At 35.8% G+C, this 26,866-nt stretch overlaps 1 protein-coding gene across 1 annotated transcript in view; it reads right to left on the reverse strand.

Annotated features, from left to right (window-relative positions):
• Positions 1 to 3,962: 3,962 nt before the first annotated feature.
• LOC125877803 (DNA ligase 4) overlaps positions 3,963 to 26,866 on the reverse strand; it is a 40,028-nt gene continuing 17,124 nt past the window's right edge. The window contains exons 12-27 of the mRNA XM_049559074.1: positions 24,140 to 24,215; positions 19,930 to 20,054; positions 19,817 to 19,851; positions 19,371 to 19,429; positions 17,521 to 17,604; positions 12,088 to 12,183; positions 11,631 to 11,679; positions 11,328 to 11,415; positions 11,000 to 11,203; positions 10,478 to 10,603; positions 10,249 to 10,348; positions 10,040 to 10,145; positions 9,765 to 9,895; positions 9,493 to 9,657; positions 6,738 to 6,893; positions 3,963 to 4,768 (exon numbers count right to left, since the gene is read on the reverse strand). Of these exons, the coding sequence (XP_049415031.1) occupies positions 4,060 to 4,768; positions 6,738 to 6,893; positions 9,493 to 9,657; positions 9,765 to 9,895; positions 10,040 to 10,145; positions 10,249 to 10,348; positions 10,478 to 10,603; positions 11,000 to 11,203; positions 11,328 to 11,415; positions 11,631 to 11,679; positions 12,088 to 12,183; positions 17,521 to 17,604; positions 19,371 to 19,429; positions 19,817 to 19,851; positions 19,930 to 20,054; positions 24,140 to 24,215 (2,309 nt within the window). The 3' untranslated portion in view covers positions 3,963 to 4,059. The remainder of the gene's footprint in view (positions 4,769 to 6,737; positions 6,894 to 9,492; positions 9,658 to 9,764; positions 9,896 to 10,039; positions 10,146 to 10,248; positions 10,349 to 10,477; positions 10,604 to 10,999; positions 11,204 to 11,327; positions 11,416 to 11,630; positions 11,680 to 12,087; positions 12,184 to 17,520; positions 17,605 to 19,370; positions 19,430 to 19,816; positions 19,852 to 19,929; positions 20,055 to 24,139; positions 24,216 to 26,866) is intronic.

A 26,866-nucleotide genomic window follows, 5' to 3' on the forward strand; every position in this document is an offset into this window, starting at 1 on the left:
TATAATCAAGGAGACTAACTCTAGTTCATCACCTCAACAATTAAGTCAAACTGTTCAATGATTAACTATAATCGAATACTCTACTCTCCGTGAAATCAAACCCGCTTCTTGTTACAATCCTCTCTAACGATTAACTATAACCATTTTCTCTACTCTCCCAGAAGTTAAACCCGCTTCTTGTTACAATTATCACAAATTCTCTTCAAGAAGTCAAACCCACTTCTTGATCTTCAATCTAGGAATAATTACAACTCAATAATAAACATAAAACAAATCAACAAATACTAATAACTCTAGACTTTAATTGATCAGACTTCAACATTCCATAGTTCAGATTCGTACACAACTCATTAACCTGGTTCCAGTGTTGCTGTGACGAAGCCTTCCAGTTTTGCTCCAATGGCTATTGCCCTCGAGATGATGACTTTCGTGGATATGCAATAGGTGCAACTTTCAATGATCTTCACGTCATATATATACTAGAGATTTCCCATACCCTAATTTATCACGAATTAGGACTCTTACTTCGAATGGGTCTTGTTTTCCTATAAGAAAATCTTTTTTTTATGAGTTTTATCCTATAAGGAAACTTTGACTGATTTCCTCCCTTAAAAGAAATTTCATCCTATAAGGAAACTTTGATTCCTCTTTGGATTTTAATTGTGCTATTTATTTCTTTCCTTCTTTCTCCTTTATTTCAGCTATTTTTTTGTTTCTTTGCTCGCTCCTTTACTTATGCCATTTGTAGAAGTTGTCCGCATTCATGTCTGGGGACCTAGTCCACTTGATAGAGTACATATAAGGCAACAAGTAGTGACCCAAATTCACCTTATCAATGATCAAAACTACTTATATGTTCTCCTACTTCCCAACAATTTTTTTTTCATCATCGTCATGTTTCAATGTCATTCTATTCAATCATATAACTAGGGGTGTTGATGGTTCGATTTGGATCGGTTATTGATTAAGACCAAAACCAAACTAATTTAGTTGGTTTTTAAATTTTAAAATCAAACCGAAAGAAAATAGACCGTCGATTTGGTTGTTGTCAGTTCGGTTCATTTTTTATTTTTTTATTTTTTCGATTTGAAAGTAATAAATTTGTTCTGGGCATACACATCTCAATGGGTACAAACACCTAATACTAAAATAATCCACATGAAAGTTACTTTGGATTTAATTAAGCAATACTAGAGTTTTTATTACATGAACAAAGTGATTAAGTTAAGAGAAAGTGTGATTATCTGATGTGAGGTAGAGTAGGTAAACACTAAAGTAATAGATTTTGATGGACTTGGACTTAAGGTTTCAATAGTTAGGCTAAAATTTAAGTTAAAAGACTTAAGTTGATTAAAATTTAACAAAATATTTCTATTTTATTTATAAATAATATATAATTAATTATAAAATTTATATATATAATTTCTCGATTCGATTTGATTGTTTTTGTATTTTTATTAATAAAATCAAAATCAAATCAATTGTATCGATTTATGAAATTTAAAATCAAACTTAACAAAATCACACCAAATATCAATTTTTTTAATCGATTTGGTTCAGATTGCGGTTCAGTTTGATTTTTTAACCATAACTATGAACAACCTTACATATAACTGTGTGGAACACTTAAAAAGTAATTTTAAACACTTGATGATGCTTATCAACTTTTTAATCAGCTAATCCAAATATGAGCTAATTTGACTAAACAAACATAATCTCATAGACTCAATGTTGTTAGGCTAGTGAATGATCATTGATGGCAGAAAGAGGATTTTAAACAGATAATATTTATGGGAAAAGAACAAATATACTTTTGAAATGGTATGTGTATACCCTTCGTTATATTGTTAGTACATTCATGTCCTTATCGTCCAAATTTTAGAGCATATACACTCTTCATACTAACGATGATACACGTGTGTTAATCCTATCCGCCGACCTGAAATTTATTAAATTTCTAACAAAAATTAAAACCCCACCCAAATTAATTTTAAAAAAAGGGAAACTAAGAAAATACCCCATAAAAATAAAATAATTACAAACATATACCCCCCCCCCCCTTTACATTCATACCCTACTAAATAATTACAATATATACCCCCTCCCCCTCCAACTAATTTTGCTTAACTGATACTAAATCTATATCATATATTATATTGGTATCATTAAGGCTAATAATTTCGCTTAACTAATACTAAATCAATATATATATATATATATATATATATATTGTATTGGTATCATTAAGGTTTTTTGTTAAAAAATTATTCATTAGTCAATGATACTATAAGAGTATATGTATATTGTTATGGTATCATTAAGGTTTCTTGTTCAGAAATTACTCATTAGTCAATGATACTATAAGAGTATATGTATATTGTTGTGGTATCATTAAGGTTTCTTGTGTAGAAATTACTCATTAGTTAATGACACTATATACCACAACAATATACATATACTCTTAGGGGTCGTTTGGTGTGAGGGATAATACCATATAGTCCCGGGATTAAATTATAGTACCGCTTATTTTGTTGTTTGGTTGGCAAGTTCGGGATAACTTATCCCGGGATTAATAATTAGTACCGGGATAAGTTATCCCTCTATTTGGGTGGTATAGTAATTCCGGGATAACTTATCCCGGGATAAAATAGATAAATGACAAAAATGTCTCTTTCAACCCTTTTGTTATATCACTTTTTACATTAATGAAGGGCATTTTTGTAAACAAATAAATTGTTCTTAAAATTTATTATTTTGAATACAACAACCCAAACACTCAATAAAAAATAATCTCAACACAACTTATCCCAACATAACTTATCCCAACATAACTTATCCCATCATAACTCATTTTCAAACCAAACGACCCCTTATAGTATCATTGACAAATGAGTAATTTCTGAACAAGAAACCTTAGTGATATCAATACATATATTATATTGATTTCGTATCAATTAAGTGAAATTATCAATCATAAAGATACCAATACATTATATAATATTGATTTAGTATCAGTTAAACAAAAATTATTGGCCTTAATGAATGAGGGGTATGGGCTGTAAAAAAAAATTCTAGAGAATGTGCATTTCTTGAATTACTTTGGATTGGGATATGAACATGTAATTATTTTGAGTTTTATAGTTCATTTATGTAGTTTTTCCCATACCGACCCAAATACATGATACTCACACCCAAAAATATAGCCCAAATACAGGTGTTAGAGCGGGAATTTCTCAAAAAGGTAGCAGAGAATCCACTTATGCTTCTCTCTCGCGCTGCATCAGAAATGAAACCAAGGAATAATCATCACTTCTACAGTAGAAGTTCTACTCTTCTTCGAGCTTTAATGAATCTGTCATCACCAACAACTCACCACTACTTCCTTTTACTTGTCCCTCCAGCTATTCTTCTTCGTCACAAAATCCCATCATTCCACATCATTGGAAGATGATTACTACGTTGCTCAATTCAAGATATTAGACGTTTATGAACAGGAACAAGCTATAATTTCACTGTGAAAAAGCATCAGAAACAATGACGAAGCTAGTGTTTCACTGTGCACGCCATGACATTTATCAGCTCTCAAGCCGTTAATAATTAAATCTATAAGTTGTCATGTTATGCCAATTTTTCTTCTTTTGAAAGAAAAAAGTGTCCACAAATGTCTGTTGGTGGACATCAAAAAATAGTTGGCAGCTCGCAGGCTTTTTGGTTTGTCGTAAAATTTGGGTACCCTTTCAGTGTACTTGCTTGAAAAGCATGCCCTTTCGACTTTGGACTCTAATTTACTCCAAGATTATAACCTAAAGAATTATAATTCCGGAATAACTTAATCAGTGAATCAACGGATCCCTAAGGATAACACTTTTAATGGGTGTGCCAGTAAGCATAACTGATCAAACACCAAATAATAAAAGAAAGACGCATAAACTGTTCGAATCATTTACACCAGAAACACAACAAAGAGACTATTACATTTACTTGGTCGCGGAAAAAAAATACAGAAGGAAACAAAACAAAGTTCATAACCTTATAAGGTGGTGGATGGCATAAAGGGCTTCACCAATCTTTGAGCAACTCACCAGCTACATCTTTATAGCTAACTTTCTTTTTCTTTTTAGGACTGGGATTAGTATCTGCCTCTGGCTTGTCGTCTTTTACAAGAGGGTCCACGCTTCTTGTTGGCTTACTATCCAAGTGGGGTATCATATGCAGTAGCATAGCTTGGACTGGATCAACAGGGTCTTCCAGCTCATCCACCTTGTCTTTGCCCCTGACAATATTTCCACTTCCGTATGAAGTTTCGTGAGCTTCGTCCAATCTTTCACCGATCACACTGCATTCAGCAGTCCCTGGTGGAAGTGTTTTACGATCATCAGGTGACATTTCCAGATCTTGTACATCATCCTCATTCTGAATTCCTGAGCTACGTACTGCAATAGTTTCATGGCTCCCAACAGCCGCTTCACTCTCATCATTACGAAGATGCTCGCCTGAAGTAGCACTTTCATCAGATTCATTTCCATGAATCTTAGCACGACTACTTGTGACCTTGCGTTTAACTCTACGTGGAACGTTGATCCCCACTTTCCCTTTTGCTGTAGCACTACCAGTAGGTCTTCCTCTATCTCGTTTCCTGCCCCTCTTTGGTAGCGTGATAGCTCGGCCCTGGTCTGAAATTCCTTCTGCTTTGATTTGTCCTCCATGTTTATCAGGGGAAGATGGTCTTTTGCACTTTTCGGAATCACCTTTTAGCTTATCATGTCTACTGAGTCAGGAAAAACATGGACGCTGACTAGTTAAGTTAAACACATAATACAAATGCCAGCAAAAGAAAAGGTCATGCATGTTTGAATTTACTATGCATCACTGTCTTGCTGGGCAAGATTTTCAAGCAAAGCTAGAAGTTCAAGTATGAGAAGATGGATAGGTAGAAATTACAGGACAAAAGATGAGTAATTTGGCTGCAGGCATTTATCAATTAATTGACTTTGTTGTGTTAATTTAAGGTAATTAATTGACTCTTTGTTATGGATACTTATATCCTACATTTTATTTCATTTTTGACGCATAATTTCCAGAATAAAATCTACCTACATTGACAAAAGAATCCCTCAGAAATTCCTTTGTTTAACAAAAATCTATTGCAGGGCTTGTACTATCTACGACTCAATAGTTAGTTCTCTAAGCAGTCTTCTTACATCAGCAATACCCACTGTAGTTATTTTTGGTTGTTCTCGCCCAAAACTTGTAAAGACATAGCATGGATTTCCTTATAATACTACAGTTACTTCTTTCTATTCGCAGATGCAATTATCAACTGCAGTTTCCACTTAATATCATTTTCAGAAGCAACATACCCAGCGAAACCCACTAGTGGGGTTTGGGGAGGGTTGAATGTAGGCAACCTTACCACTACATCATGGAGGTAGAGACGCTGTTTCCAAAGGACCCTTGGGCCTCAGCTCAAGTGAAACAGATCTCAGTATAAAGAAGAAGGAGACAATGTAGAGAAAATAGCAAATAATAAGGAACAGTGCAAAAGTAGCGAAAACAACAAAAAATAGACTCCATAAACGACAATGATACAGGTAAAAAACAAGAACTACAATAATACAACTAGTACCATCGCAAACACCAGCCACCATGAGAAAGACCACTACACTACCTACTACCCTTCTACCCTAATGCGCTCCACACCCTCCTATCTAGGGTCATTTTCAGCACCATGAAATTATTACCATTATTAAATTTTATCAGCATTTACTATTATCATCACTATTATTCTCTACTCTGTATACAATCAAGCACTGTACTATAAAATGGAACTGGATGGAGAGAGCTTCTCTTTTACTCTTTTTACTAGTACAAATCCACTTTTGTGCTAATTGACCCTAGGGAAAAAGAAAGTAGAGGTGAGGTAATCAATCAATCATTCATAGAACTCTTATGTGATATCCCTAATTTTCAGAAATTAATAACGGATAGAATCAATAGTTAGTTTGTAGAGAACGTCTCTCGCTCCCTATTCAATAATCTGCTTGGTTTCCTGATTAAATTACTGTAGCTAGAAGAAAACCCTAATCTAGACACAGATATTTTTATGCTCTCATCTATAGATGGTACATCAGGCATTATTTATCAACCACCACCCTCAAATATGGCAATTTGAAGAATATTATGTTGCAAACAGTTGAAAGTGACATCATAATTATCAGAAATGGTTTCATCTTAAACTATAAACTGAATATCTCATTCTTATCTTCATATTCCCCTTGTCCATATTTTTCACTTATTCAACTACCTATTTGACCAATTTTGGAGTTAACTTGGATCAGATTAAAGCCAAGTTTTTCAAAAACTAAATTCTTTAGATATTTAAAAACTGCATGAAATATGCTATAAATCACAATTCTACTCACATAAAGAAGACATAAGAACATAATTTAATATGGGAGAAAATGACAACATTTTAGAAGAAAGAGTCTTCCTACATATTATATAGTAGGTAAAAGGTAGTAAATTTGCATGGCAACCAAAAGAGCTTCCCCAAAGTATGGCTGTTGCATGTCATCCATGTAAGAGCAACACCACCCACCACCCTCAACACATCTAAATGGAAATTTTAAAACGTCACTCGGAATGCAAATTTGGAAGACAAAAATGAAGAATAATAATTCCAATACTAAATACTACATTAACTCCTTATCTTGGTCCATAAGAAATACACGACTCACCTCTTCTCAGAGATTGACATTTGAAAATTGCTAGGCTTAAGGCTATAACTCTCCTCAAGCAACTTCTGGTCCTCTTTAAAGGAATCCTCCAACCACCGTGCTCCAACTACATGCAGCTTTGTATTGTACAAAACATGTTTCTCTGCCTCTGAGAAACTGAACTTTAAAGATTAGGATGTTATCGAGAATAAAGAAAAAAAACATATTCCGTATCCTCATTCAGTAAACAAAAAACATCATCCTGACATAAAAAAGTATGATGGCAGACAAAAAAATTGCATGGTTCTGAATAAATTGCACAGATGACAGAACATTACTCTACCATTTAGTTTAACAGTGTCAACTTTTCATAATTGAATCAGACTTACAAGGCGTGTACATGAAATTGAAACCATGTTTTGAAATCATTGACTTGGGTAGAGGTTGGTTTAAAGCTGAAATTGTGCTTGGAAATGCAATTTGGATTTCAAAAGTTATCATAAACATAAAAACCCCAGAATTAGTGAAACTATCAAAACATCCCCAAATTACCATCAAAGAGTTATGTTGCAAACAATGATATGCTTCCACAGATAAATCTTGCCGGCCGATGGAGACTGCCACAGCTTGGCTGGATTGAGCAGGCGAGGCCGTTTGGAGAAGGAGCTTGTTTTTGCATAAAGTAGGTTCGAGTAATTACTTTTGCAATAATTATGTGTATTTTTTTGCAAAATTTAAAATTATGAGTCAAGTTTTAAATTTTAAAAAGATTGAAACTCTACCGTTTAACTGAATTTGGAATTTAAAATTCAATTTGAAAATTGAAATTTTGTTCAAAATGTCATAAACAAACACATCTCAAATCAAAACTTCAAATTTGAGTTGGATATGCAATTTTGACTTCAAATTTGAAGTCAAAATTGCATATCCAAGCACCTCCTTAGAGTAAATCAGCTTTTGATATGAGATTTAGCCACTTCTCAACTATATGAGAAATACTTAAGGTTGCAGTTGTTCACATTCTAAAAAAAAAAACTAAAAAGAATTGGTGCTGAATAAAATTTGTAGCTAAGCAGTTTAAGTTTGAACATCTGCCACTAACCAGACTAACAAGGTTTTCGGTCTGTAGATAAAATCTCCATATCTACTATTTTAGCAATGGGTTTTGCATCCATCGCTAAAGAAGGAAAAGCATGATAGTAATAAATAGAAGGAAAATTCGTAATAGACAAAAATAATACGCAGCTAACTGTAGCCACGAACTTGTTCCGTTGCTAAGCTTAGTGGCTAACGCAAGTTCCGTCACTAGAAGTGTAAGAAGCTAAGTGTTATCAGTGAATAAGTAACTCCATGCACTACCGAACAGTGTTCACTTAAAAAGTGACAACCACAGTGTTCCAAAGGAAAAACAGTCTGTTATTTGGAGCTCAACTTAGAAAATTCAAGATTCACTGATGAAATTGCTAAAGCAAGATCTTTAATTGAGTTCATGGCAAACACACCCATGTTGTGTTCTTTAGAGCTTAATTTAATATCGACATTATTGTATTTTGGATATTGAGATTATAGTCTATTGCAGTTTGATTGCTATTCTGCTAAATTAAAATATAGTATTTGGTACTTCTTAAATTTTTTGTACATTGTGTGCTTCAGTTCTTGCTTTTCGCTTCAAGTTCCTTGGACCTAGTCATTCATTTGCGACTAGATACATCGCTGCTAAAATCTTAGCTACAACGGTTTTACCTATGGGTTGTGTGAGAATTGCTGTGATTATTATAGATATCGTAGATATAGTATATAGCTTGATTAATTTTCTCCCTTGTGATTATGTATTGATTTCCTTTCTTTTATTAGGACATGTAAACCTAGTTATTTAAACTCCATTAGCTTGGGGCAACAATCATGCTTTGTTCTCTCTCAATTTCTCTCTCTTGCTCACATGGTATTTAGAGTAATAGGTGAGAAAAGTAGTTTTTTCTTCCATTACTAGCAACATTCAAGAGATGAGCTTCGCCGCCGTGCAATATTTACAATGATTGTGTCATTGTTTGAGGGGTTTGTCAACTTATGCCAGTACTGTCCACAAACGAGACCATTGATGAACCCCTCTCAATTGTGCAACCTAGCCCAGGAAACCCACTGCTGGAAAGCTGAATGGCAGCCTTCGTCTTCGTTGGTCAGCCTCGGGCCATTCCGGTAGGGTGGACGAAGTTTCCCCAATTGCGTACACCAGTGTTAATGTGCACTGAGAGAATAAGCTTAACGTCTGCTGAGNGCAACCTAGCCCAGGAAACCCACTGCCGGAAAGCTGAATGGCGGCCTTCGTCTTCGTTGGTCAGCCTCGGGCCATTCCGGTAGGGTGGACGAAGTTTCACCAATTGCGTACACCAGTGTTAATGTGCACCGAGAGAATAAGCTTAACGTCTGCTGAGAGATTTCTTAAATACACTTAATAATTGAGGATTATAATGGTTGGTTATAAAGACCTATGGTCAAAATACATTGATCTAATCCAACATAATAGATGGACCATATTTAACTAATGCTGCAGATGGTTAATAACAAATCAATGAAATAAACCCTCAACGCATAATAATCTGGATTTTCCAAGAAAAATACCAGATATAAATCTATTTTGCAACTCGGGAAAATATTACCACTGACGAGAACAGCAAAAATAAAAGAGATTGCTAACAACCAGGAAGCAGATTTTAAAGTTCCAATTCGAAAGGCAGACATCTTACTTTCTGAAAAGTAAACTAGATTTGTAACTTACCTATTTAACACTTCATTGAACTTTACATCAATCTCTGGTAGAGACATGACGACGACATGGGTAGCATGAAAAAGATTGTCACCAACTTTCCCACCACCCACAGAAATTTCAACTTTCATCCTTCTCATAGCAAGTTCCACTAAAACCTTGGAATCTGAATATTCCCTGAACCACATAGGAGAGCCATTAAACCTCAACAAAATAACCACCACATTGAAGTATTAATACCCAAGTAGATAAGCTAATTGGACAGAGAAGATGGGAATCCTCACAGACACTGCTTTGGAATGAAAAAATAAATGCAGCAACCATGAAATCGAGCCCATTCATCCTTGGGACAGTACTTTTTCTTGTAGTACTCGACAGTTTTGGAGTCTTCTGAGTGTTCTATATTTCTCAAAAGCTGCAATAAGGAAAGAAAGAGGACGAACATAATCAAATAAGATTGGCAGTCAGCTGCTTGCTCAATGTTTTACAGTAATGCTCCCACTGTTAAAGCTGCGGACGCATATAAGATTATTTAGCAGATAACTACACCAAATTATACCAGTTTAATTTCTTCAATGCTGATGTCGGAGTAGAAAGAATCAGAATATTCATCCACTTCTGCTTCCATCTTTTTCTTTGTTGAATCAGAAAGGAAAACAAAATACCTTCAGCAAGAAACCAAGAAAAAAGTCAAAAGAATCGCAGAACACATGGAACTCCAACTAAAGGAAGAAAGAACAAGATGAGAAATACTAACGGGTAACTCACTTTGGCTGTAAAGGAAGGAGCTTCTTTTGCAGACAGCAGTCAACGAGCCAAGAGCATTGAATAACATCTCCATGAAGTTTTGCAGCTTGAAACTTGATACCTGTTATTAAGAAAATTCTAGTGTTACCTCCAAGTTAATATTATAGTGCACCCCAACTGCTCATGGGTGTTCGCATGAACTTTCTAACTCCATGAATCTGTTGGGGGAGAGAGAGAGAGAGAGAGAAACCTCTACTTTCAGCTGCTATACAATGAGTAACTGACTTATTCAAATTCATGGAGAAAGCACCCCCATGCTCGACCACCATTTTGTGCAAGGATTGAAGTGTATGTGATGAAGGCACATTAGCAAAATCTGGTGTCGTTAAGGATACCTCTTATACCCAGTTAGGTGACAAATATTTCGTAAAAGAATTTACATGTTAGAATGTAACATGACTAATAGATACATAATATGCACATATAGCTGAAAGTAGAGCCCAAAAATCCAATTCATCCAACGATTTTCAAGGCAGAATAAACTTAAGAAACAACTGACACAAAATTGTCTTTGTTCTGATACAAATACCACGTAAAGTATGAACCCCATTGACCAGAACAAATCCCAAAAAAAAAGGAAAAAAAAGGACCAAAAATAACAAGGTAGTTCTTTTTTTATTGGTAAAATTACAGGATAGATCTTACAGTTAATACCACAAAACAGCTTAGAAACCAGAGTACATTTTTCCATTGACATGATAGTTGAGGATACAAAACACCATGTCATAGAACATTGATGTTTCACCCTTGATTCGAGACACGTCAGTCAGAACAAAATGAGAAGGAACTGCAGAGACATTCTTCTTCTCTCGTTTTCTTGACGACCTAATGCTCTTTGATTCATCATCCTGCTCAACCCCATAATTGTCCTCCCTCTGTGTGGTACCATTGGTTGAATGTACCAGATCAACAAATGCTGAGACAGGAATAACAAAAAGTTTTGCTATAAGTAGAAAGTGAGAATAGAATCAAAGAACACAATGATACCAGAAAAAGTTTCAAATATAGACACCAAACATCATTGTAATAAAGCCACTAACATTGCACATCAAGACACTCATGCCAAGGCTTGTCATATCTGACTTTATCAATACGCGGAAATCTCAAGCTGTATGGAGCAGCAAACACCTGGAAGAGCAGAAAATGAGTTCTGATAACATGAAGTTGATTTCAAACATGTCATAAGTTCACGCACCTAATGAGTAAATGATTGAATACAAAATAAATTACAGATATCAAATCCCCCAGGATGACTTCCAACTCTGATTGCTTTATATAAAAAATTAAGCATATATTGCTATGTGCTAACAAACGGAGAAGGAAGACTTCTAGTCAAGCTGCACCTCAGTTCTTATTGTTCTAATATCACTTGTAATTGAAACAATGATGGATCTGCAATGATAAACGGGAGTTAGATAAATAAAGGCATAATATATAAATGTGCCCTTTAGCTTGGCATCATTTGGCATCTATGCCCTCCAACTTTAGGTGTGCACAAGTTGGTACTTAAACTTGTATAGAGTTAAACAAGTAAACACACACATCCTACTTGGTATCCTATGTGCAATTCACATCCTACACAGCATCCTACACAACGTCCTACATGTATTACGTCACGTAGGACATGTATGTCTACTTGTTCAACTTTATACAAGTTTAAGTGCCTACTTGTGCACACCCACAGTTGAAGAGCATAGATGTTAGCTAATGTCAAGTTAAAGGGAATATTTATGTATAATACCAAATGAATAATAAGGAACAAGAAAAGCTCATAATTCAAGATTAGTCAAAGTGGACTACTTCTCTGGACTTTCAACCCACACGTCGGGTCGCTCTTTTGCATTATTTGTTACTTGATAAAAGGTTGGTGGTGCCTGCTTCGGGTACTCATACTTCCTGCCAAAATAAATGTGCCAGTATCAGCAAATTATGCAACAAATTGTGATATTCTGTCTAAACTAATATGCCTAATCAGAGATCCTTGCCAGCTTTGCACAGAATATGTTATATAGATATTGAAAGTTCTCTTTTATATTTTTCACATTTTCAAAGATTTTCCAGGAAAAAAATTCTTGTGGATATTGCTAGAATAAGATTTTATAGACTCCTACATGGAAATGGATTATAACAGTGTTAGGGCTCAATGTAATAATATAGCCAACACAATTCAATAATACTTTTCTCCTTTATTTCTCACATGATAACAAAGTCGGGTCTATCCCAATTCATTGTTCCCTATGTTGGGACCCCCGGTCTTATATTGTCCACGCTCCAGATGTCAAGTCTTGGAGTGCCAACGGTGGGATAATAGGTACTTGGTCTCCTTATATGGTCTTGGTCAATCCTCACCTCAAGAGTTAGCTATTGAGATTGAGTTAGGCCCAAGAACCATTTCTATAACATGGTATTAGAGCATTGGTGTAACATCTCGTAATTCTACTCTAAAGATTCGAACCATTTGTCATAAGTGTATCAACTTGGGTTAGGTGATATACTACTTGTTCATATATGTTGAGGTCAATTCCTAAGTGTGAGAAGTGTATTGGATGCGGTTTAGGGTCATAAGGAACCTCTAACACCAAGTTAAGTTCAATGCTTTCCTACCGACTAAATTTTCGCCATGAGTTCATGGAAGGGTCAACTTCAAACGACCATATCTCTCCGGATATGAAAAGTTGTCCCACAACCCATCAAATAATGGTCAACTTCTTTCCGACGCTATCGACCATTCGTCAATCCGAGTCCAGAGTAAAAAGTTATGACTGTTTTAATAGAGACTCTACAAGCTGTCAGTGTGTGACGGGAAATGTGACGGTCCAGACCTGTGATGGAGCCGTCACACATGGCCGTCATAATGAGGTAGAATACTCGATTTTTGGTGAGTTATGACTGTCTGGGTGACAGCCCATCACCCAAGCAACGGTTTGTCACTCAGATGATGAAGAACGGTAAATTTTTTCGATTTTGGGTTTTTATGAAGCTATTTTTGTCCTAAAACCTTTGGAGAGTTGCTAAATGGCCTTAAACGTGTAGGAAAGTCAGTTTTCATTATTTTCAACCCTCGCATGCTCTTCTCAAAAATTTCTATGTTCAAGAACTTCAAGAAACACCAATGTTGGGGTTCATCATCCAAGGTTTTTCTTCAAGATTCATCACTAAGGTATGTAAAGCTATCTCCGCGTATGGGAATACCTTGTTCTTCTCCACAAACTATGTTTCCATGGTTTCAAAGAATCCTCCATGAATGAATTAGGGTTGGGACAAAACCTCATATTCTTGAATTGCTCTTGAATCTTCATGAAAGTATTTCAATTTTCTTGATAATTCTTTTACCCAGGAATTTTCTAAGATTTTCTACATGAAATTACAAATGATTATTAAAAGAAGAAATTCTTATCTTGAGAGCTACTTCAATGATTTTCTTTATGACTTCTTGATAACTTTTCGACGATTTCTTGATATTTTCTTGGAAATTCTTATGTTATGAACCCTAGAACTATGAGTTATGAAAGTTCCCAAATGTGAGACCTTATGATGCTATCTTATGATTCTCTAACTTTATTATTATGATATGATATGTCTCTCATGAATGCAAAGCTATGATACATGAACTGTAACCTCAATGACGAAAAGATATGAATGAAGTTTATAAACTATGGTCCTTATATGTTATAAATATGAGTTTGTGGACAAACCATTGATCACATGAGCTGAAGGGAGCTAAATAGTTACCGAGAAGGCATAAGTTTAAATGACTAACACCTGAAACTACGTTTGTTGACGTAGGTTAAGGATCGTATCGTTGGTTCAGCAACTCCTTCTTTATGTCCTTGGTAAGGGCTAGTTATGGATCCACATGATATGTACACGTATGTCTCATACCGACAAGGTATGAGATGACTTAGTTGATCCAGTGTTTTGGATGGCGAGAGGCGACAAAAGGCGACAAGGGCCTGCCTCGCCACGCGGCGAGGCGAGCGGCGAGGCGCTCGCCTTTTTGAATCGAGGCGCCAATTAATACCAAAAATTAAAAATATTTAATTGCATATATAAATATTCAAAATTTCAATAGCAATAACATAACATATTTAAATATCCATTAAAAGTACTCCCACAAAAGTTACAATTAACCGAAATAATTATAGAAGATTTTTTTTTTTTTTAAATGTAGGCAGTGGGCAGTGGGCAGTGGGCAGTGGCTTCAGTAGTTCGGTTCTTCTTCAGAAATCAGACTTCAGTCTTCACAATAAAAAACAGAGGGACTGAGAGAGTACTAAAAACAGAGCAAAAGAAGAGAAGAGAGATTGATTTGAGAAAATAAGAGAAGAGAGATTCCAGTCGACTTCAAGCAGTCCCTGAGCAGCAGCAGCAGTCGCGAACTCGCAGCAGCAGCAGTCGCGACAGTCGACTTCAAGTTTCCAATCGCAGCAGCAGCAGTCGCGAACTCTAATTCCAGTCGAGGAATTGATTTCAAGTCTCCAGTCACGAAATGAGAAGGAGCAGTCGCGACATAAGTTTGAAAAAATACCCAAAAAAAAACCCTAATTTGATTATTTGGCTTTTTAATTATTAAAATTCAGACTTCAAAAAAAAAAAAACAAAAAAGGCGACGCCTATTACATCGCCAATTCCACGTCACCCCTCGCCTTGGCTCGCCTTTTTGATCTCGCCACGCCTCGCCTGAAATAGGCGCAAACCCCTCACCTCGCCTCGTCGCCAAAGGCGAGAGGCGCTCACCTTTAAGAACACTGAGTTGATCAGGTCGAGATCAGACTTAATGTGCTCACATGGTGGTTTATGTCAGTTACACTATTAGACCCCCCATAATGAACAAAAATATGAAAAAAGAAATATCCTTAAGGTAATCTAAATGACCTCATCTCTTAGCCTTCATATTTTATGATTATGACTATGTTAGTTACTTTTATTGATCTATAAGTATGTTATGTTTTATCCCACCATACGCAGACATGAAATCAGGTTGCTCGCTAGGTTTCATATTTTCTACTATTGGTGAGCCCCTCTCTATTTTTGGGGCTTAGTCTACATATTTTAGGAAGTTGTGTTTTCTTTTAAGGTACACTGGCAGCCTTGTCCCAGTTGACACGACTCAATTATGCTTTGAGGCTTCATAGATAGATGAATAGTTATGTCACATTTGGACCTTTGTGTCCATTGACAATGGTAATAAATTCATATGACTTGCGTTATTAAATTTGTTTTCTTATGAAACTTGTTTCTTCAAATGTACTCTTTCGCTCATGTTTAGATGTATACGCATGTTCAATGCCATGTTATGGGTATGCTCGGGCCAGCAATGATATCGCATGCCGGCAATGTCCAGGGTGTAGGCTCGGAGCGTAACAATTGGTGAGATAGCATGGTAGAAACCTTGTGATTCATATCCTACGGCAACGTTTGTCCCTAACAAGAGAATCATCAAGAAATATTATGGCACAATTTAGGGCACGAGTCAAACGACAGACCGATGCAAGATCAAAAGAACAACCATGGACATGAAGAAAGATAATTTAGAGTGTCAAAGGATAAGAGATTAAAACTCCTTTTGCTTTTGTTTAAATTCCATCGACTAAAGTAACAGGGGGAGGAGACGCGAATAAATAATATGACAAAGGTGATTTATCCCTAGATTAGACTATGCAACCGAGGATTTGTGGAGATATCTACTTACCTGCTCAATATTGAAAGAGCTCGTTATATTTATTTTAAGGTAAATCTAGCGTTGGTTATTGTTGCATTTGTGCAGCCAAAGTTGGTCCAGATGACCAAGTTGACCGGTTTAAGGCTCGCCTTGTTGCCAAGGGGAATGCTCAAATATTTGGACTTGACTATAGTGATACTTTCTCCTGTGGCTGAGATAACATTTGTCCATCTCTTTCTATGGTTGTTGTCCACCATTGGCTACTTTATCAGTTGGACATTAAGAGTGTTTTTCTCCATAGTGACCTTGAGGAGAAAGTTTATATGGAGCAATCACCTGGATTTTTTGCTTAGGGGGAGTCTAGCAGTCTGATATGTCCATTGCATCGAATGGTTTAAACCAATCTCCTCGAACTTGGTTTGGGATGTTTAGCACAATAATTCAGGAGTTTGACATGACTCGCAGTGAAACTGATCACTTTGTGTTTTGTCGAGATTCCTATCCAAATCTATATATTTATTTGGTGTTTTATGTTGATGATATTGTTATCACCAACAATGATTAGGATGGTATCACTAATTTAAAAAACATCTCTTCCAGCATTTTCAAACTAAAAAATATGGCAAGTTGAAGTATTTTCTAGGTATAGAGGTTGCTTAATCTAGATCATGCATTGTTATTTCACAAGTAAAGTATGCGTTAAACATTCTTGAGAAGACAGAATGATGGGATGTAGACCCATTGATAGTTCAATGGATCTGAATGCTAAATTCCTACCAAGGCAGGGAAAGTAACTCGGTGATCCTAGAAGATATAGGCGGTTGGTTGATAAGTTGAGTTATCTCAGAGTGACTAGACCTAACATTTTTTTCATGCGAGTGTTGTGAGTTAGTTACGGATTCTCCATGTGGTAGTCACTGGGATGCAACTGTTTGCATTCTAAGATATATAAAGTCAACTCCATACAAAGAATTACTCTTCTAGGATCAAGGTCATGAGCAGACCATTGAATATACAGATGTTGATTCGGAAGGTGATCATTTTGATAGACGTTCTACATCTGCATATTGTGTTTTTACTAGGCAGTATTTTGGTGTCCTGGAAGAGAGAAGCAAAATGTAGTTGCTCGATCTAGTGCAGAAGCAAAATATCGAGCAATGGTCATAGCAACTTGAGAGCTAAGTTTGGATCAAAAAACTGGCTGGTCTTTGAATTAGTTACATCTAAAACAAGCACGGTACATCTGACTTATATGCACCAGCTTGAGGGAGAGTGTTAAAATAGAAACAAGATTGTATATAATCTCCTACATGAAAAAGGATTATATGTAGTGTCCACAAATAGGGCTCAGTGTAATATAGTCAACACAAGATTAATGTGATGGACAATCAGAAGTACTAGAAACACACCTATGTCTAAATCTGTATCTGTTGCAACTCAGACAGTCGCCAAAAGTAAAAACGCTATACATTATTCACAAGATAAGGTGCAACACGCAAGAAAAGCATTCTTAATAGTGCAAGAATAAAAGGTACAACAGAAAACTCAAGCTACATCAACAGAAATATTGCCTGAAATAAGGTTTTAATCGAGTTACTATGGTATTGCGTTCCTCATCAGAAACTCCAGTGCCCACTCTGCAAAAAGAAATGAACCTGCAAAAATATGCTTAAATCAGTATTCGGGTCTAAAGTATTGGAAATACACATCAGTCATCATAAATATAAATGATATAAATTCTTTTTACTAGTCTTAAAAGGCATTGAAAACTTTTCAGAAAACTGAAAAGGCTCATAACGCTATTGAATTACTTTGGAAACGAATTCAGATATAGATATGATGCTTGCCATGCTACGTTTAAAGACATCTCATAGAACTACAGTACTCTACATAAATAAAAGCCCCTTTCCTGTAATCTAAGAATAATTGAACTAGCTATCGCAGCAGGAAGATACAACACTCAGCAGGAAGAGCAGAGCTCTTGTTACTCAAGACTGACAATACATCAGTGGTGAAGTCAATATCACTGTGGAACACAAAGATTCCACAATTTAATCAATCTGGATACAAGGACTGTCCACCATTCTCCATCAATTAATGCAAGATTGACTTGAATACTCTTTTGAAATGAGCGGGTAAAACACTACATGATTAATGATAAAGCAATCTATATTCATATGGACATGATCACTGATTCAAGGTTGACATGGAAAATGAGTAAACAACCAAATAAGAGTGAAACTTACAATGTGTGAACTAGAGTGACAAAATTGACAAGAAAAGAAAAAGATGAATTGGAAACCGGCATTAAACAAAGAAAATGAATAAAAACCAGCGAACATGCTCCCAGACCTCATCAAAGAAGGTAAGCATCCAACTAAAAAATTGTAACAACCCAACCCTTGATTTTGAGCGTTTCTGGTTGAAATTGCGTTTTGAAGCTTTGAATAAAATTGTATAACCATTTTGGAACTTGTTGGGATGGTTGGGGTTGAAATCCAAGGGCTCGGGGGTGTTTCGACACTAATTCAATTGAGTGTTGCTGAAAAATTTAGAACTGGTGCAGTCACAAATGTAGAAAACTGGCCCCAAATCCGGAGATGCAACTGCAAATGAGAAGGAGGCAGTGCTGGTTGAGCACCGCAAATGCGAAGTATGACTCGCAAATGTGATGATAGTCCAGCCCATTTAATTTTGCAATTGTGATGGACACCCAGTATAAAAACTTACAGTGATGTTTCAGACACCATTTTTTAATATAGAAACGATCCTTGCATATATTTCTTTTTAGACACATCTTGTTCTTTAAAATGCAAATGACCCTCTATTACAAATCAGCAGAGAAACATGGTCAAGTAATATTTTTTTCAAGACAGTGCAACGTTTCAGTTTAAGACTTGCTATACTTGGGAATAGCAAACAACTCAAAAATAGATTGAAACAATAGATATCTCAGCTAGAGTACATATTGGTGCTAGACAAATTGACCGAAACATTGCCACCCGACCAAACATAGTTCCAATTTGAAACATCTGGAGTTCATTCGTGGAAATAGTTTTTCCAATAACTTGTGGAAAAAAAAATACTACGTACGTATTTGTTTAAGTTCTTTGAAACTTTATATGCAAACACTGTTTTTCGAAGTTCTGGTTTGCATGTGCTTTTCAAAGATGCTCTGCAAAAACTACATCATCAAAAAACTACAAATACTCAAACACATATTCAACTTCAACAGACTTGTTTTTCGAGTAACTCTTCAAATAAGCTCCTTGCATATGCTGTCCAAAGGGTTAGCATTCAACGAAATTCTAGAAATAGTAAAATATAGAAGCACACATTACAGGGGGTATGGAGATGATTAAAAAATTGACATAACATGCTGATTCTTTCATTTACAAAACCATCAAAAACATAAATATACCTTCTGGGATATGTATTTGGAGCCGGAGGCTCAGCAAGACCCACCAGAAATTGAGCTACCTAGTATCAATTTGAAAATATAGGGTTAAACTCATAACAAATATAAGCAAATAAGCAGGTGAACAAATTAAGTAAGCATTTGGATATAAAAAATGTGATATTTGAAAAAAAAAAATATTTGAAGTTAAGTTGAAAAAGTTTATTTGGAGAAGTTGTGTTTGGACATGCATTTAACTTGATAAAGAGTTGAAATTTTGTGAGTGGAGAAGATTTCACTTGAAAAACTGGCCAATACCACTAATTCAAACTTGAAACCCATCTTTTAAAAAAAAATCAAAATATCAGTCCAACGCATAACCAAACGCTGTTTTGAAAAAAGAATTGAGAAAAAGGAAAAAAAAATCCATGGACAAAAACAGCTCCTAAGTAGCAGGTGGAATATTCCACCTCTCCTCCATGTCGCCCAGAACCATAGTAGCCTCCTGTTGACAATGTAAAGTTAGCCCAAGAGAATAATTGGCACAAAAGCCAAACAGAAACCTTAGGTAAGCAGTACAAACCGATAATAAGAACATCCAAATCAGAGCCAGGTCGAACATAATCAGGCTTCAACTTTAGCCATTTTCCACTCCGATCACTTGGTTCCCATTTTGAAGTTAAATCTTTCAAAACTACTCCTTCATCTCTGAAGAGTCCACCAATTATACCAATAAGGATTAACATAATTAACGGAAATAACAGTTCACATTAAATCAAACAAGAAAACACACCATAAATAATCATCAAGGAAACCTAGCCTTCAGTCATTAAACAATATCCCCACTCCTGACATGCATATCTGTAGTTGAAACTTAATAATAGGAAACTCTAGACCCCAGATAAGCTTAATCCCTAAGGGATCGTTTGGTGTGAAGGATAACACTAAATAAGTTCTGAGATTAAATTATAGTGTCACTTAATTTGTTGTTTGGTTGGCAAGTCCAGAATAACGTATTCCCGGATTAATAATTAATACTAGGATAAGTTATCCCTTGGGTAGTATAGTATTCCCGGGATAAAATAAGTAAATGACAAAGATTTCCCTTTAAATCTTCTTTATACATCACTTTTCACATTCATGTATATATACACTATTTTTAATACCATGTATAATAACATTCACAATCTTCACTACTTATTTTTATGATAATTCTTCATATTTTCTATTAAAAAATTACACTACATAAATCTAATTTTTATTAATGAATTCATTTGACTAATTCTTATGTTTATTTATATTTTGATTTCTCATAAATCATCTTTTACTTTAACAAATTTAAGATGAAAGCTCTATTTTTAAGCTAAATAAGAAGAAAATTTTATTTTTAAATACATACGATACCATCAGGGAAATGTACACACAAAAATATTTAAGCTAAATAAGATGAAAGTATTATTTTTAAGAATGAATAACTAAAGCTTGCAAAGAAAAATAAAAATTCAAATAAAGTGAAGGATATTTTAGTAAACAAACAACGTGCTCGTAAAATTTATGCAATGCATATTATTTTGAATACAATAAACCAAACACTCAATAAAAAATAATTTCATCATAACTTGTATTCAAACCAAACAACCCCTAAATATCCTATGTAATGTCCTGTCCCATCGTTATAAGTGAACTAATTGTGAAAAAAAAAGTCTACCCGGGCCACTATAGCGGGATTTGGGATTCGATTGGGCCGCTATAGCGGGATAAGTCGTTGTAAATGTAGGAAAACCCCCAAAATTGTTCATAATCACCCAAGAACGTTTTAGAGAAGAGAAAGGGAGACCTAGAGCAAATTTTAATAGTCTTTCATCAAGAATCTTCGTAAAGGTGGGGAATCCAATCCTTACTTTTTTGTAGTCGATTCCTAGGCCTTAGAGAACGTAAATGTGGCCCTAGGGGAGGGTTTGGGTTCATCCTAAGGTGGGGAAAATCCGAGTTTATGAGAATTTTAGGATGTAAAACCTTGGGTTGTTTATAATCACATTTGTTCTTGATTTATGTATCGTGATTCACTTATGTAACCATGAAATTGGTAGTTTTAGGTGAATTAATGGTGGGAATACCCTGGTTTGGGTGGAATAATCATGAGGTTTGCCTAGGGTTTGGAATTTGGATATAATCCGAGAATATTTAGGCTTGTTGTGATGCATTTTGTATTTGTGTTGTTATTTTAGACCCAAAACAAGCTATGTTTCACAAAAGGAATCAAGGTCTATGATGCAACAGTTGCTTGGTGCCCTAGTAGGCTAGGTTTTCTTATCTGAATAGTTAGACCTGTATTCTATTTCAAAATATTCTTCTAGATGGACGGGAGATTTCATACATAGGTTTGCGGACACGAAGTCTGGATGGCAGCTAAAAGTTGTTTATTATTGTTAAGGCGGGAAAAGATAATGACTAAGGGTTGAGTTCTCTAGGTCTTGATTGTTAACCTTGAGTTTTCTTGATGGGGTGGTCTGCTAGTAGTTGTAAGTTTAAATGCTATGAAATTGTTGGGTAATAGCCATTTCTGGAACTTGGGGTAATCAAGGGGAACTTTACAAACGGGAAGAGTATTAATTCATGAGATTATAGGGAGGTAATTTCCGAGAACGAATGTGTACTCAAAAAAGGGGTCCAGTATTGGGCTATTGATATATATAGGTGTATATATGTATGTGTGTGTTCATGTTGATTGTTCCATGTGAAATGCTTGTGTAATGCATGTTCAGGAAATAAAAGGTGAATGTGAAATGACTTCATGTTGATAATCTCATACAATGAGCCTGTTTAATTTACTTATGGTTTCAAGTGTGGTTGTTCATTGTGATTGAGATTGTGATTGTGCGTGTTGTTTGTGATTGTTGGTTGGCTCGAGTACCACAGTGGAACATGTTTACTAACGGTTGGCTCGGATAGCACGATGGTACACTTAACAGTTTATGTGTGGATACCATGAGAGAACCAAATTTACTTCCTTGTAATTAGATGGCTACATGTTGATCCATGAGTGGTCGAGCTTGTCTTTAAATGTTGGGATAGTTCTTGTGTAGAACAGGTTTGCATGTTAAACATTGTGGATGATGTTTAGTGATGATGGATCGGAGTTACTTGAAAGATGTGCTGAATTAGGTATGGCTTGTTATGTTGGTCATGTTTATTATGCATATTAACTTAGGGTGAAGATTGGGAGTCTGGGCTATGTTATATTTGTGCTTATAATTGTATATTATTTGTTTTGTTAACTAGGTTACGTTGATGGTCGGGGGTCTTGTGCTTAGTTAAAATGTTGGGACTGGTTATGGTTGTTCAGTTTTTAGAACATATTTGATAAGGGGATTTGAGTCAAGGTTGGCTTAGTGAGAGTCTAGCATGTGGTTTACTAAAATGGGTAAAGGGCTAGGGTGTTGACATGAGAACTTAGGAAGATTAGTAGGTTGGTTAATAGAGTAGTAACAGTCTGGTCTCCGGGGAATCTCTATGTGATAGAAGGGTTAGGTTATGATCTGATATGAGGATGGAATGGCTAGATGGTGGAGTTGGCAGCGGAAGGAGGTAGGTGACTTGAGATAGAGCGTATGGATTCCAAGGAATACTACTTGTGGTAAGAGTGGTGATTGAAGGGTCGGGGTCTTAATTTATCTTCAAGTTGCATGTTTCTTCAGATTAATTACATGATGTTATGTGTGAAATTTGGTCAACCGATGATGCCTATCAATACGTGTTGTTTGTACTGATACTACTCTTGCTGTGCTGCTTGGCATAGTCTAGTTGAAAGATTCAGTAATGTTTCACAGGTGAAGACGAAGATGATCTCTGACAGCTTCTACTCTTTTTATGATGGGAGTTGTGTCTAATTTCTTTCATAAATTGTACTCTTTAGAAGCTCTTGTACCTATTTAGAGTAATTCCTTTGGGGTTGGGTTGGGGGGGGGNGTCAGTGTATTTTCTTTACAAAGGTATTTTAATTATTTGACAAATTGTGAGTATTTCAATATATAAATAAGTTGTTTAGTTTAATTTTGATTTATTTCCACATGGCCTAATTTAAATTGGGTGAAAGGGTTCTCCTATCTAGGTGTTAAAGTAGGTGCTCGCACGGCCTAGTGGGTTGGGTCGCGACATCCTTTCACAAAAGAGGGAGAGAGAGAGAGAGGAGGAAAGTTGAGTCCCAAATCAAAAACACTTGGGGGTTGTTTGGTAGGGTGCATAAGAATAATGCTAAAAAGAGGGCATCATTAATGATTGCATTAGTAATGATTGTATTAGTTATGCTTGCATTAGTTATGCAGAGATTATTTTTTATGCATTGTTTGGTTTGGTGTATTAAATATAGCATGCATTGCATAATTTCTAAAAGTATATTTATTTACGAAAAAAACCTCCATAAATATAGTGGAAAAGATGTAGAAAAAGTTGAGGGGCAATTGTGTTAACTATGCCAACGCATGTATTAAAACCTTGCATCACTAATACCATGGACTTCCATGTATTAGTAATACACACTTCTATACATAATAGAGTGTATAATTAATGTTAATACAAGCATTAGTTATACATAGGCTAAAAAAGTGTACCAAACAAGGTACTACTAATACAAAAAGCTAATGCATGTGTATATATATACAGAAAGCGAAACAAAGAACAAAATGGAATGCTAAAAATATCCACTTCAAATCTCTTCTTCATACCACTAAATGTAATATAAAAATCTTGTTGTGGGACTCAAGAGAGTTAGAACAGATGAACATGAAACAAACCTGTTCTCAACAGTTCCTTTAAAGAATTTATCGACATCGTCAACACTACGAGCAATGATCGACCAACATGGCTCCCCTGTTAAACAGGCAACAAATAAGTAAAAGAGAACTCAACTAAAGCAAAGAATATCCATGCAACTCACAATTGCAATTGGTTAGAAGTAACTGTGAGAAATATAGGAGAATGTATTATTTAATTATACATCTACATTATTACATTGAGCCTATGATAGACACTACATTCTAATCTTTTCCCATGTAAGATACTATATACAAATCCTATACATATTCCAACACTCCCCTTCAAGTTGGTGCATACAAGTCATATGCATTGAGCTTGTTATAGATGTAACTAATATGAGGACCAGTAAGGGACCTAGTGAAAATATCTGCAAGCTGGTCATTTGACTTCATGAATTTTGTAAAAATATCTCTAGAGAGTATCTTTTCTGACAAAGTGAGCGTCAATCTCAATGTGCTTAGTCCTCTCGTGAAATACATAATTTGATGAAATATGATGGGGCCCTTGATTATCACATACAAGTTTCATCTAAAACTATTTTCTCCATATTTTAGTTCTTTGAGCAACTATTTAATCCAAACTAGCTTACAAGTTGCTATAGCCATTGCTCGATATTCTGCTTTTGCACAAAATAGAGCAACCACACTCCGTTTCTTACTCTTCCAGGACACCAAATTACCTCGAACTAACACATAATATCTAATGTAGAACGTCTACCAAAAGGTGATCCTACCCAATCAGCATCTTTATATCGAACGATTTGCTCATTGCTCCGATCCTCGAAGAGTAGTCCTTCATTTGGAGCTGACTTTGTATATTAGAAACTGTTGACAATTGCATCCCAATGACAATCGCATGGAGAATCCATAAACTGACTTACAACACCCATAGGAAACGAAATATCACGTGCTGGCACTATGAGATAATTCAACATACCAATCAACTGACTACATCGTCCTAGATCACTAGGTGGCTCCCCCTATTGTGGCTAGAGTTTAGCATTCAGATCCATAGAAGTGTAAATGGGTCTACATCTCATCATTCATGTCTCCTTAAGAATGTCTAAGGCATACTTGCATAAAGAATGGATCTTGGGCCTAACTCAATCCTAAGAGCTAGTTCATTCAGAGTGGATCGCCCAAGTTCATCTAAGGATACCACACATATGAAGTCAACGTTTTGACCCTAAAACAAAAGAATTGATTAAAAAATAAATTTTATTAGTTTTTTAGGACAAATATGAGCTAGTTCACTCATGAATCATGATAAGCGCAATTTGGGACCAAATTCATACGAAGGGCAAATTTGTTCTACTTTCCATAGTTCTTTTTTTTTTAGAATAGTATTTTTTCTATTTTCCATAGTTGAGGTGCAAATCTGAAGCAATCCACCAATGATAAGGCTATGTTTTGGACCACATCAAAATAAGGGCAATTTTGCTAGTCGAGGGGCATTTTTGGCCCTTTTCCCTTCTTAAAATTCAAAAACTACTTTTGGTGAAAAGCAAGCTGAAAGTGCTAGAATACAGAGGAGATTCTACGGATGGAAAGAAGCTTTCTTTACAGAAAATAAGCACTAAGCACTTCTGCTTGGAGAAGCTTGGTCAAATAGGCTATTAATCTGGAAATGGACTAGCACAAGAACCTTTCCAGAAAAATCAGCCTAAAATTTATGCTAGGGAGCACTCACAAAGGCAGGAAATGGCCCTCGAGAAAAATCTGGAAGGTAAATGCATCAGCTAAGGTACTATTCTTTGATACATGAAAATCTAAGTAGAGGGCTTATGAACTCAGCTCCAGATGATTTATGTGTGCAAACGTTGAGGACAACTCCCTTCAGTTTCTACACTGCACTTTTACCAATGTTTTGGACGGTGAAACGCGACAAGGATCTGCCTCGCGGCAAGGCGCTTGTCTTTTTGAAGTGAGGCGCCAATTAATACCAAAAACTTAAAATATTTAATTGCATGTATAAATGACCAAAATCTCAATAGCAATAACATATTAGCAAAGATGTCAATTCAAAAACTAAAGGTAGATAATAGATACTAAAAGTCTAGAGTGACTCAATAATTCATATGATAAGCAATACCAAAACAGAAGAACGAGAAAGAAGAAACAGGGCAGATTGCAGATTGAGAAATAACAAAAAAACAGAACCAAAAAACTGTCTCACTAGTTAATGAGAAAGAAGAAAGGCAGTCGCTAAAGTCAAAACAGAGGATAAAGAAGAAGAACGAGAAGAAAGGAGCAGAAGGCGAACATGAAGTTGCCTGAGCCCTGAAGTCCGACGTAGAGAATCGACTGTGAAGTTTAAGGTGCGTAAGTCCCAAATAAACCTTAATTTTACATTTTAAGTTTTAACTTGTTGAGTCATAGTTTTCAACCTTGCCTCGCCTAAGCTAGTAATAGGGGACCTGGCCCGGCCGCTCTAGTAATAGGCGACCTTGCCTCACTTGCTAGTACTGGGTAACCCTGCCTCGCCTCGCACCAAAGGGGCTAAGGCAAGCGCCTTTCACAACACAAGTTGTTACGATACAGTTATGGCATTTGTTTTTTAGTATGAATGACTGGACTATGCCAAAGCTAACAAATGACCGCTTGAGATGTTGGGTGTCGTGTAACTGGTCCCTGTGGTCGTGTCAGGCAGAAGAAATGTAATGACCCTCCGTGTCGTTTCCTCCATTTTCGATCTTTTTAGCATTT

This window comes from Solanum stenotomum, chromosome 9 (genome assembly GCF_019186545.1).
Source record: "Solanum stenotomum isolate F172 chromosome 9, ASM1918654v1, whole genome shotgun sequence".
NCBI lineage: Eukaryota > Viridiplantae > Streptophyta > Magnoliopsida > Solanales > Solanaceae > Solanum > Solanum stenotomum.